The sequence below is a fragment of the Gossypium hirsutum genome, chromosome A10 (genome assembly GCF_007990345.1).
Source record: "Gossypium hirsutum isolate 1008001.06 chromosome A10, Gossypium_hirsutum_v2.1, whole genome shotgun sequence".
NCBI classification, from domain to species: Eukaryota; Viridiplantae; Streptophyta; class Magnoliopsida; order Malvales; family Malvaceae; genus Gossypium; species Gossypium hirsutum.
Genome location: NC_053433.1, coordinates 117,800,425 through 117,811,774, shown reverse-complemented (window position 1 = coordinate 117,811,774; position 11,350 = coordinate 117,800,425). Strand labels below are relative to the sequence as shown.

General features: G+C 31.4%; 1 protein-coding gene and 1 long non-coding RNA gene across 2 annotated transcripts; one reads left to right on the top strand and one right to left on the bottom strand.

Moving 5' to 3' along the window:
* Positions 1-1,409: 1,409 nt before the first annotated feature.
* Positions 1,410-2,777, bottom strand: LOC121207909 (uncharacterized). Its single transcript, XR_005903003.1, has 3 exons — positions 2,576-2,777; positions 2,235-2,467; positions 1,410-2,161 (listed from the first exon to the last, which is right to left on the bottom strand). It is a non-coding gene; the product is annotated as an uncharacterized lncRNA (long non-coding RNA).
* A 5,268-nt stretch (positions 2,778-8,045) lies between these two features.
* Positions 8,046-9,359, top strand: LOC121207906 (uncharacterized). The gene is made up of 2 exons (XM_041078409.1): positions 8,046-8,103; positions 8,339-9,359. Exon 2 carries the CDS (start codon positions 8,359-8,361, stop codon positions 9,118-9,120), a length of 762 nt encoding a protein of 253 aa, XP_040934343.1. The 5' UTR covers positions 8,046-8,103; positions 8,339-8,358; the 3' UTR covers positions 9,121-9,359.
* Positions 9,360-11,350: the final 1,991 nt, after the last annotated feature.

Sequence of the window (11,350 nt, the reverse complement as noted above, 5' to 3'; positions counted from 1 at the left end):
AGCAATGGACATTTTAGTAAATTACAAGCTAAGGAGCAATTCTCTTGGTTGTTAGTTTTCCATACTCGTGTACTAGAGTGCAATTATGGTCATTTCTAATGTTCTATTTGCCTCTGTTTGAGCGTGTTTGAGTTGAGGCCATTTGCTACTAATGTTTCATATATGTATGTTTTGAGACACTTTAGCATTTGTAAATGGGAAATGCTCTTAGGTTCCTATATGGGAAATGTTGCAAACCCTCCACCAGTGGGGATTCTGATTCAGTAGGGCCACCTTATACCACTACAGCTCCTGGGGTTTCAGCTCTTGCCTATGATCACTTCAACTTTGAAACCACATCCCAGGAAATGATTATTTTTGTTTGTTCTCTTTGTTGATCTTTTTGAGCTGAAAAAAGCTTATTTGTTTGTTTAAAATTGGAAACTAGTTTCTTCTAGGTCCCGGAAGATCTCAGTGAGCATGTTGTATCATCAAGGAAGGCTCAAGTCAAATGGTAACTAACATATGTGATGATAATGATGATTATCAACACCATCAGGTTGACTATTTTTGGTCTGTTTTACATTAAGGTATGGGAAGCTATTGCAAGCATGGAAAGAAGTAAAACCCCCACCAAAAACACCTGAAGAGGTTGCTAGGCTTATTGTTGAGACCTTGAGCAGACATCAAAAGGCAGATGTTGAGGTATAAAAAAGGCCCATAACATCAAAAAGATTAGTTATGTACTGATGTTAATGGTATTGCAGTGATTTTTTTTTTGTGTGTTCTAATGTACTACTGTGATTCAAGATTGTTAACCCTTGTGTATCTCCAGCCTCTCCAACTTCGTGTAAACATTAGCAGGGAAAACATAACGAGAGAGGAGAATCAAGTGCCAAATAGGGAACAGAACAGGAACGTAATACCATGTACTTACAAAGACTTTAAGCAGCTTTTCTCCTAAAGCAAAATGTGCAAGTAAGATGAGAACCCCAATATAAGCCGTTACTGAAAGGGCTATCCATGCAATAGTTTCCTTTCCAGGCATTTTGGCCGAAAGAAGTAAAAAATGAAAGGTATGAGAAGTGTTCTGAGAAGGGTTGAAGGAAGAAAGTAGTGAGCTTGAAGGAATCGGAAGCTTGAACGAAGAAAGCAGAGAGCTTGAAGTAATCTGGAGCTTGAAGGAAGAATGCAGAAAGTAGAGAACTTAAAGTCGAATGAAGAAAAGAGGAGCTTGAAAGAAAAAGGAGGAGCTTGAAGGTTGAAGGTTGAAGACTTTGTTAAAGATGGCATCAATTTGAGAATAATGAATTTATAGTATGTGTTGCAAATTTGGTGCTGAGAGTTAGATGTATTCATCTTCAACCATAGCATCAAAACAACAACAACAACAATCAAAAAAAAAAATGGCAAAAGGAGAGACTATAGTGACAAATCATAAACTGAATAAAGCTCACGGCATAAGCACTATTCCTATTCTTCTACATTTTACTTGGACTAACCCTTTTCTTTGTCCTTACTCCTTTGTCCTTTGTGTCCTATGAAATAATTCCTTGTACGAATCTGTTATATCACTTGTAAATAAGGAACACAGGTGCACCTGGTTTTCACATGAATGAATGAATAATTCTCTTTCATCATCACTATTCTAATAGTGAGCTTGAAGGAATCGGGAGCTTGAAGGAAGAAAGCAGGGAGCTTGAAGTATTCTGGAGCTTGAAAGAAGAGTGCAGAAAGCAGAGAACTTAAACGTCGAATGAAGAAAGGAGGAGCTTGAAGGTTGAAGGTTGAAGACTTTGTTAAAGAAGGCATCAATTTGAGACATAATGAATATATAGTATGTGTTGCAAATTTCATCTTCAACCATAGCATGAAACAACAACAACAACAAAAAATTGGCAAAAGGAGAGACTATGGTGACTAATCATAAACTGATTTTAAATGAGGCTTAGAAGAAAGCTCACGGAATAAGCACTATTCCTATTCTTCTACATTTTACTTGGACTAACCCTTTTCTTTTCGAAGAAATTACAGAGATAAAATTCTAAGTACTAAATCGTTTAATTTTGTGTAGGGCCTAAAAAGCAAAATACAACATAAAAGTCCTACAAACAGATAATGTTACCTTAGTCGAATCTGATACTTTTGAGCAAGAATCTCTTCGTTTTGAAGGTCTATGACCCTGCAGATACACAATGGTTAACAATCTCGAATCACAGTAGTACTACAAATTTGAGAAGTTGAATGTAGCTAACTGGTATCCTGATTCGATAATCTTGTGGCAAAGTTCATCAGCTCTGGCATATTTTTTCTTAGCACGAGCTTTCGATCTTCAAACCGCATCCTAGGAAGCACCGACACGGGGAAAATCCCCTCGTACCAGTGTCGTACTGGTGTCCGACACGGACACGCCACAGACACCGCTGTATATGTACCGGACACGCTTTGAAGCGTGTCAAAAAAGGACACTCCCGGACTTTACTTTGGCCTGAATCAGAAACGGAAAAAAAACACATATACAAGAATAAAACTTTAGTAAACAGAAAAAATGAACTTTAACATTTAATTGTGATAATTTATGGGATTTTTAACATACCTGATTCGCTTATATGAAGATGATGATGCTGGGTTTTTTTTTTTTTTGCAGAGAATGAAATACAGAGCAAAGGATGGTAAATGAGAAGGGAAAAAAGGGTTAATGGGGAAGAAAATAAAAGGGCTGCATAAGAAAGAAAAAAAAAATAGTTAATGCTGTGTAAGAAAGAAAAAAAGATAGTTAATGTATTGTCTTATATAGTTATAAATTTATAATGGGGTAAGAAAGTAAAAAAAAAATTGATTATATTTACATTTTATTATTTTTTATTGCTGTATCCTACAGTATCTGTGTCCTAATTTTTTAAAAATTACCATGTCGCCGTATCCGTATCATGTTGTATCCGAATTGCGTGTCCGTGTCCGTGTCCATGCTTCAAACTGCATTCATAAGAACGACTCTAGGTATGTTCGATGACTCCCTAGGATTATCAATATTCACATACACATTTGAACTATCCCCATCTGGTACTGAATTTCCATCTACTTAATTTAAGTTAAGCAAGTATTCGGCATCAAAATGATCAAATTCTATACATATACTTGTCGAGGGGAGGTCTCTCTTTAGGCTGGTTTCGGACCTCAAAAGTGAAGGTATTGTAACGACTCAAATTTTACGGTTATAAGAAAAGTATATTTTCGAGTTTTCGTTTCTAAAAAATGGATTCGTAAATATTTTAATAAATATTTACGAAGTTAATTGAATGGTAAATTAGAGTTTAATTAAGTGAATTTAGTTTAATTAAGATTAACTAGATATAAGAATTAAATTGAATATAGTGTGAAAGTTTAATTATAGATTAAAAGAAAATAGTAGGGACCAAATGGGCAATTAAGCTACATTTGGAAGTTGAGGCAGCATATAAGGAAATGTTTAGAAATTTTGTTGTTTTATTATTATTTTATCTTATTATATTAGAAAAATAAATTAAATTTATGACAAATGTATGGTTGAGATAGAGCCCATGTGTAATTATTAAAATAAAAACATTTGTAATATAGATATTAGTAATTAAATAGATATTTATTATTTATTATTATTGTACAATTGTATTAATTATATTTGTTATTAAATAGATTTTTATAAAAACAATTATTAATATAAACTAATATATATATGTGTGTTATAAAAGAAACAAAGATGAAACATAAAAGAAAAAGAAAGAAAGTTACAGAGAGCAAAATGGGAAAGGAAGAAAGAAAGGAGAAAGAAAAGAAAAAGGGAAAATTCAGGATTTGAAGCTTGAAGCTTAAATAGGTAAGTCAATCAAGTCCTTTTTACTTAATTTTGATGTTTTAGAAGCCTTGGAATAAGGTTTTGATGAAATTAAGTTGATATTTTGAAAGTTATTAGATTACTAGATATTGTTCATGTTGAATAAAAAGATGAATTAAGGATTTAATTGAATAAACTTCAAGCTAGAATTGATAAAAAGGATTAATTTGTGAAGTAAGCTATAAGTTTTATGTTGTAGGGACTAAATTGAGGAAAATTCAAAATTAGGAAAATATGCTGGAATTTTAATAGTTCAATTTGAGTTTGGATAAAATTTGAATAGAAATAGAGAGTGAATTTAATTAGGAAAGTGAGTAAACTTAGTGAAGATAAAATTGGGAATAAGGTAGGAATTGATTAGAAATTTAATTATTTATTATAATTAATGTTGTAATTAATAGTATAACTATTTTAATTTCCGTAGCTAACATTCTGCCGGAAACCTCGGCCAAGAAAGGACAAGGCAAAGCCGATGAGGGTTAGCTCAGAAATTACGGTTTGTATTTCTATAATCCAAACTTAATTATTAATTGTTATATTTTTATTTAATGCATATTGCAAGTGTTGAAGTGAAAATTTTTATGTTCTATAATGGAAATAAATTGATTTGGTATATGATGAATTTATTGAATTATATATATTGATTGAATTGAATTATATTTATATTTATATGTTAAAAATATGAATATGTGACTATTGTGGAATTAAAAAGGAACTTGAATTGATGATGGATGAGTATTGATATTGAAATGTATATTGATGAAAAGTGAAATTGAATTGATTGTAAATGAATTAAAAGTAATACTGAATTAAGAAAGTGAATCGATAACCCTATTAACTGTATCGGGTTAAGTCGGATATAGTTGGCATGCCATAGGATTTGGAAGAGTACGAGATTTACCGGTTTTGTCGATCAGGCACTTTATGTGTCGTATATCAGGCACTTTATGTGTCGTATTTCAGGCACCTCGTGTGTCGTTTCAGGAACTTATGTGTCGTATACTGATTAGGTACTATGTACCGTTTTAGGCACAATGTGCCATACTAGTGCGTTGGGTTGGAATCCATATATCCGTCAATGTCCGAGTCATGTTAATAGGGGTAAATAAAGATACAAAATGACTGATCATTACTGAATAATTAACTGTTATTGAATAATCAATTATTATTGAAAAATTGATTGTTACTGAATAACTGACTGCTACTGAGCAAATGACTGTTGCTGAATAACTAATTGCTACTGAATGAAACTGATAAATTGATTGATACTGAAAAATATTGACTAATATTGAGCTTGGATTATAACGGATTACTGAATGAAATGTGATAGTTGATTATTATTTACTGAAATTGAATAATGAACAGAAGTATAAGTGAGACGTATGAATGGAAAGTACTATTGTTCAAATGATTTGTGAATTTATTGTGAAAAGCTATTTGGGTTAATAGATGATAAGAATTGAATTAGTATAAAGAATTTATCGATGTAATGAATAATTATATAATTGTGATTGTTATATGATCTTTTAAATGAATGTTATCTTTTCATATTGTTAAATGTTTGAATTATAGAAATACCACTGAGTTCATACTCAGCGTACGGTTTGTTTTCGTGCGCAGGATAAGTTAAAGTTAGATCGTTGAATCAGCATCCCAGGCCGATTCCAAATTGTAAGTAGTGAAATATGTTTATTATTGGTAATGGCATGTACCTAGGTCGTCTTTTGTTGTCATTTTGAGAAATGAATGTAAATGATGCATACGATGATATTGTCTACCTATACATGCATAGTTATATTTAATATGCTATACTATCTAATGGTATGTTTTTGATATGTTAGTGAAGAGAAATAAGAGGGAGTGATGGTAAATATTGTAGAGAAAAGAAATGAAGATGTTATAAACTTAGTTATCAACATTTTATACTAAAATAGATTTAGATAGTAGCAGTGGTTTAACTTTGAAAGTTCACCAGAAATTATAGGAATTGAATTAGAAGTTAATTAAAATATTAAATTAAATCTTATTGAGCCTATTTTCTTATAGAAGAAACGATGTAAGTAATGGCATTGTAAATTATGAGATATAAAAAAATTTGTGAGACAAGATTAGAATGATTTTGGGTTCCCCTGTTTTGACTTTGGAAAATCATAAAAAAATTGGAGAAAAATAATTAGGGGCTTAAAGTTATATGTTTAGAATTCTGAATGAGTCTATTTTCAAGCGAAACAAACGGAAACATAATTCGAACTTTGTAGGAAGAGATAATTAATTTTTAGTGAAGAGGGGTTGAAACTGTCAGACAGCAAAACAGGGGAGATTTTAAAGAATAAACTGTACTTATTAGCTAAACCATAAATTCTGAAAAAATCATGGTAAGAAGATATGTGAGTATAGTTTCAGGGAAAATTAGCGGATCTTAATTTGGAGTTCTGTAGCTAGTGGCTATGACTCAAGTGGATAGTTTCGCTATGAACAGTAAATATCAAGAATTATCTATAATTGTTCTGTAATGAGGGGTAATACTCCGTAATCTTGTTCCGGTGACGGAAAAGGGTTAGGGGGTGTTACAGGTATCATGCTCGAAGTGTCTATTATCAGTTATCCCTGGGTTTTTATCTCTTATACTTCGAAGACAGCCTGAAAGGTTTCACAGAGTTTGGAGCACCTCGCCACCAAAAAAATGTTTAGGATTTAGCTTCGGTGGGGCTCAAATCTATACCACTTGGCTAAATGCTAAACGATTCCTTGGTGGTGAGACACTGCCTAAACTTTATGAATCTGTTTCGGCTCTTTTCGGATTATGGAAAATAAAAACCTAAGTATAACCAAAAATAGACATCTTGGACACAATACCTCCAATGATGAGGGTTTGGGACCGACCAAAAGAGCAACCTCCCTTGAACAATACTAAAATGGCATTTAATATCCTTACTGGCAATGTATGCATATCAAATTCCACCCCTTCAGGCAATCTTGTTGGGACACCAGTAGAAATTTCCACTAAAATAGAAGGATGAGGAAGACCATAGAATTCCAATAAATCCTAAAAGTACATTAGAACACAAAAAAAAATCACTGCAATAGCATTAACATCAGTACATAACTAACTCTATACAAGGGTGTAGCTAAGGGGGTTGGTAAGGGCTCCAGTTCTCTTAAAATAATTTTTTTTCATTTAAGCCCCTTGAAAATTTATAAAAAAATTAAATTTATAATGATAAAATTGCATTTTGGCTTTCTTAAAATATAAATTTTTATTTAATCCTTTAAAAATTATAAAGATATAGATATTAAAATGATAAAATTATATTTTTACTATTGGAAAAATATACAATTTAAATTTGAGCCCCTTAAAAATTTCTAACTTTACCCTGTATGTATTGTAACAGTCCCAAATACAAATACTATGGTGAGTAATCATTAACTAATAAGGCTGAATATCAGTCCCAAGTTGAAACAATAAGTCCATAACAAGATTGATGTATCTAACTTAGCAAGTATTGGCAGGGCTCCGGCCCTTTAAAATGTAAAATTATTATTTAAGCCTTTAATATTTTTAAAAAAAATTAAGTTAATAAAGGTAAAATTGTGCTTTAGTCTCCTTTAAAATTATAAAAATTCGATTTAATCCTTTAAAAGTTATAAAGATATAAACTATAAAAATTTAAAATTTCATTCGACCCCCTAAAAATTATTCTGGCTTCGCCGCCCCTGAGTGTATGTAAACGAAACATATAAATTATGGAATGATTATTTTTAAAAGTGAACGTTTGATTTTATTAGCTTATATGATCATACATGAACTTACAACTTTTAGAAACTTCTACTTTTTAACATGCATGCACACGTCCCCTATAATCCAAAACAAACAAAATTGTTATTATGGAAGTATTTTAAAGATTATTATTTATTGAAATATCTGCCTTTATTTAATAAATAAAATGAGATGTGTGTGGATTTAATTTAATTTTAAAATATAATAATTAATATTGATATATTTTAATCTGCGAATTATCCCATAATAATAATAATAATATATTCTATGTTAAATTTAGTTGAAATTATCTTTAAAATACCACTTTTAAAATTTAAAAATAGTGAAAATCTTGTTAATAATCATGTTTATCCTTCTTTATTTATTTTAAAAATCATGTTTTTATTAATTCACAAAACTGTGTAATTTCATTTTGTGCTCATAATTTGCCCCACATCTCAATACAAATCTCCATTACATTTCGTTAGTGAAAGAGGTTAATTCACTTCCTCTTTTTTTTCTCTTCTTTTCTCTGTATTTTTCATGTCTGTTTTATAGTTCATGATCGGGGTTAATGATTGTCTCTATTAATAAGACTCGAACATTATTCTCCTTGTTAGTGTGATGTGACTTACCACTACACTCAACATTTATTAATTTTGTATTCCTTTATTTTATGAAGTATGAAACTTGTTTGTCATTATTAAGTATTGACTCATAATTTTATGCAGAATTCGTGAGGCTTATTTGGATGTGTGCAAGTATGATTGCATCGGCCTGGACTTTTCTTTTCTTTGTTATACTAACCAATGACATCTCAAATTTCTTGAATTTGTATGAGTGGAAATTTTGGAAGATGATCGATAAGGATATGGATAAGAAAGGTGCAGAAACGTTGCTCCTTGTGACATACACGTTTGTCACTGGGTATTTTCCATTGAAATTAAGTTACCGTGGAATATCGCGTGTGAGTGTTAATCAATTAGGGCCAATAAAAAGGTTTTCAATGGAGATGAGTGGTTTATGCTTTTTTGCTATAATCTCTAATATCTATTTTAAGGACGTTAACTATTGTTACTGTTTTATATCACTAATCACCATATTTTCTCGTGTCATTATGGTATTGGAATTCGATATTTTCAATATTTTCATGAGCGACACTTTGTTGGAGGTGGCATTGCAGATTAATGTAATCAATTTAAGACATAATGAATTCATTGTATGTCTTGCAAATCTATGGCTGCTTATTGCTTTTATAATACATAGATTTAGATGTATTCATCTTCATGAACCATCGCATGAAACAGCAACAGCAAAAGCAACGGCATCCGCAACAGCAACAGTAACAACAACGGCAACAATAGCAACAACAAGAATAACAACAACAACAAAAACTGAAAAAGGAGAGACTATGGTGAATGATCATAAACTGATTCTAAATGAGCAGCAAGAGCTTAGAAGAAGCTCATGGTATAAGGATTATTCTTATTCTTCTCCATTGTACTTGCAGTAACTCCTTTCTTTTTGAAATTACAGAATAAAATTCCAAGTACTTTCAATTACTTAATTGTGGGATTGCCAATTTAACCATTTGGTTAATCGGGTCAAGGCCCCGCCTTCCTTTGGTTTTGGCAGTGAGTTCATTTTTCTTCTTTAGTTTGAAAGGAAGTTACATGGCCGGGGAGAATATTACAAGGCTTATTTTTGTTTCTAATCCCTCTATTGTGCTAGAAGTTGAAATTTACTTCCTTTACATTATTTGATCTCTTAACTTTACAGGAAAAAAAAAATCAAAGTAATCTTTTAACAAGATATTATGAGCATTAATAATGTAGCAGAAATCACATAAAGTGTTCTTCAAACTCGAGAATCGGCTCTAAGCTGTAGAAAAGTATGTCATATTCTGAACAAAATCTTTGCTTTTTGCGTACAAGCAAGATGAAAATGAAAAATTGATTATCATGGCAGATGATGACCAATCACCTCTCTTTTCTTTTATTTCATTTTTTAAATTCATGTTAATTTTATTCTATGGGGAAAAGTAGGCATACATGCCGGGTTTTTTCTTTGAATGACATCTCCGACTGAGAAACATTCACCAATTTATCATGTTTCCACAAGATTATATAACCTGAATTTGAGAAGCAAGGCAACCAATGTTGAGCCCAACACCAAGCTGAATAGGTAACTTCCATAAACGAAAACAAGAGGTGGATCCTTTTCTATTTTGAACGATAGCCTTCATGTTTACACTAGAGGGGAGCTGATGGAAAACACGTGATTGCCCTTTTTTCAGCTCAAAGGGAAGTCTCATTTTGAGAGGTGGATCATTTTCTGTTACTGCTTCCATCATCGTTACCAGCTTTGCAGAAGTTGTATCTCTGCTGACAAGATTCCCCCATTTTCAGTCTCTGTTGAAGAAAGAGCAGAGGAAAGTTGAAACACAGCTTGAAGAAGAAAAGGTAATATGATAGGTGGGGTTGATCCACACAGAGTTATTAGTCCTTGATTTATTTATCAGTTCCTCTTTCCCTCTGCTGCCTTTCCTCTTTTCAGTTAATTTTTATACTGATGATAGTCTCATGTGGGGTACTTTTCCTCCACATGGTGATAGTCTCATGAATTTGCCAAATTTTGGGTTTAATCAAACAGAAGAGAAGACTGGAGTTGAATTGGTCCACACTCGATGCACTCAGCTATCTCTCATTGGAGGACAACAATATCAGTACTCGTTAGAGAGTAAGAACTGGGGTTAGGGGTGTAAATAAGATGATAATACTCAGCAAAAATTAGCAAACTCAATTAGAAATTAAGAAGTCAACAGATATATTTTAATTTTTTATACAATGTCTAAAACTACTCATAACCCCTCACCAACACGAGTTAGGACTCAATCAACATTTTCCTACACTGACAACAATACTAATGCTAACCAAGTTAAGACTCAATCGATATTTTTATTTAATTTTTAATTAATTATAGACGTTAAATTAAAAATAATTATTCTTGATACTAATTGGAACACTTTTTTTAATTATGTTTACTCTTGATATCTATAGTTTATTAAAATTAAAATTAAAATGTAAATTTCTAAGGTTTAAGTGGTCACTGTACCATGCCATGTATAGATTTTAGTCTAAGTTAGTTGATTTTATTTGGATTTTTTTAATCTTTGTTCTCGGTTGTACTGCAATAGTTTGATTATATTAATTCAAGTTTTGTATCTGTACTTTAATTATACCATAGCGTAAAGTTAAAAAAATGATCATGGTAAATGTGAAGAAAGTCATGGCACAGTTTGTCAAATTTTGAGGTCTCAGACTTTTAGTGCCCGAGTTCAAGATCTTGTATAAATAATATGTAAACATTATCTAGATTCATTTTAATTTAAATATCGCCATATGTGAATCTTATCTAAAATTATTCTAACCTAAATATGCCATATTTGATTTGTACATTCTATTTGTAATAATTCGAATGTAATATCATTCTAAAACTTTAGAATATCTAAAAGAGAGCAATCCATTGATTTAATTAATCAAGTTGAAAAAGACCGAAAAGTAATTAAACCAAATTCATAATCTTTATGAAATGAAATATAATTTTTTTTTTTTGTATTAAAACCAACTAAACTAAACTGACTTTTTTTTTACCTTCTGTTAATCCACTTAAGTTAAAAAGCTTCATTAATCCCTTTTAGCTCTGCTTGAATCATGGAATTGATAGCTGCTTTAGATTATTAA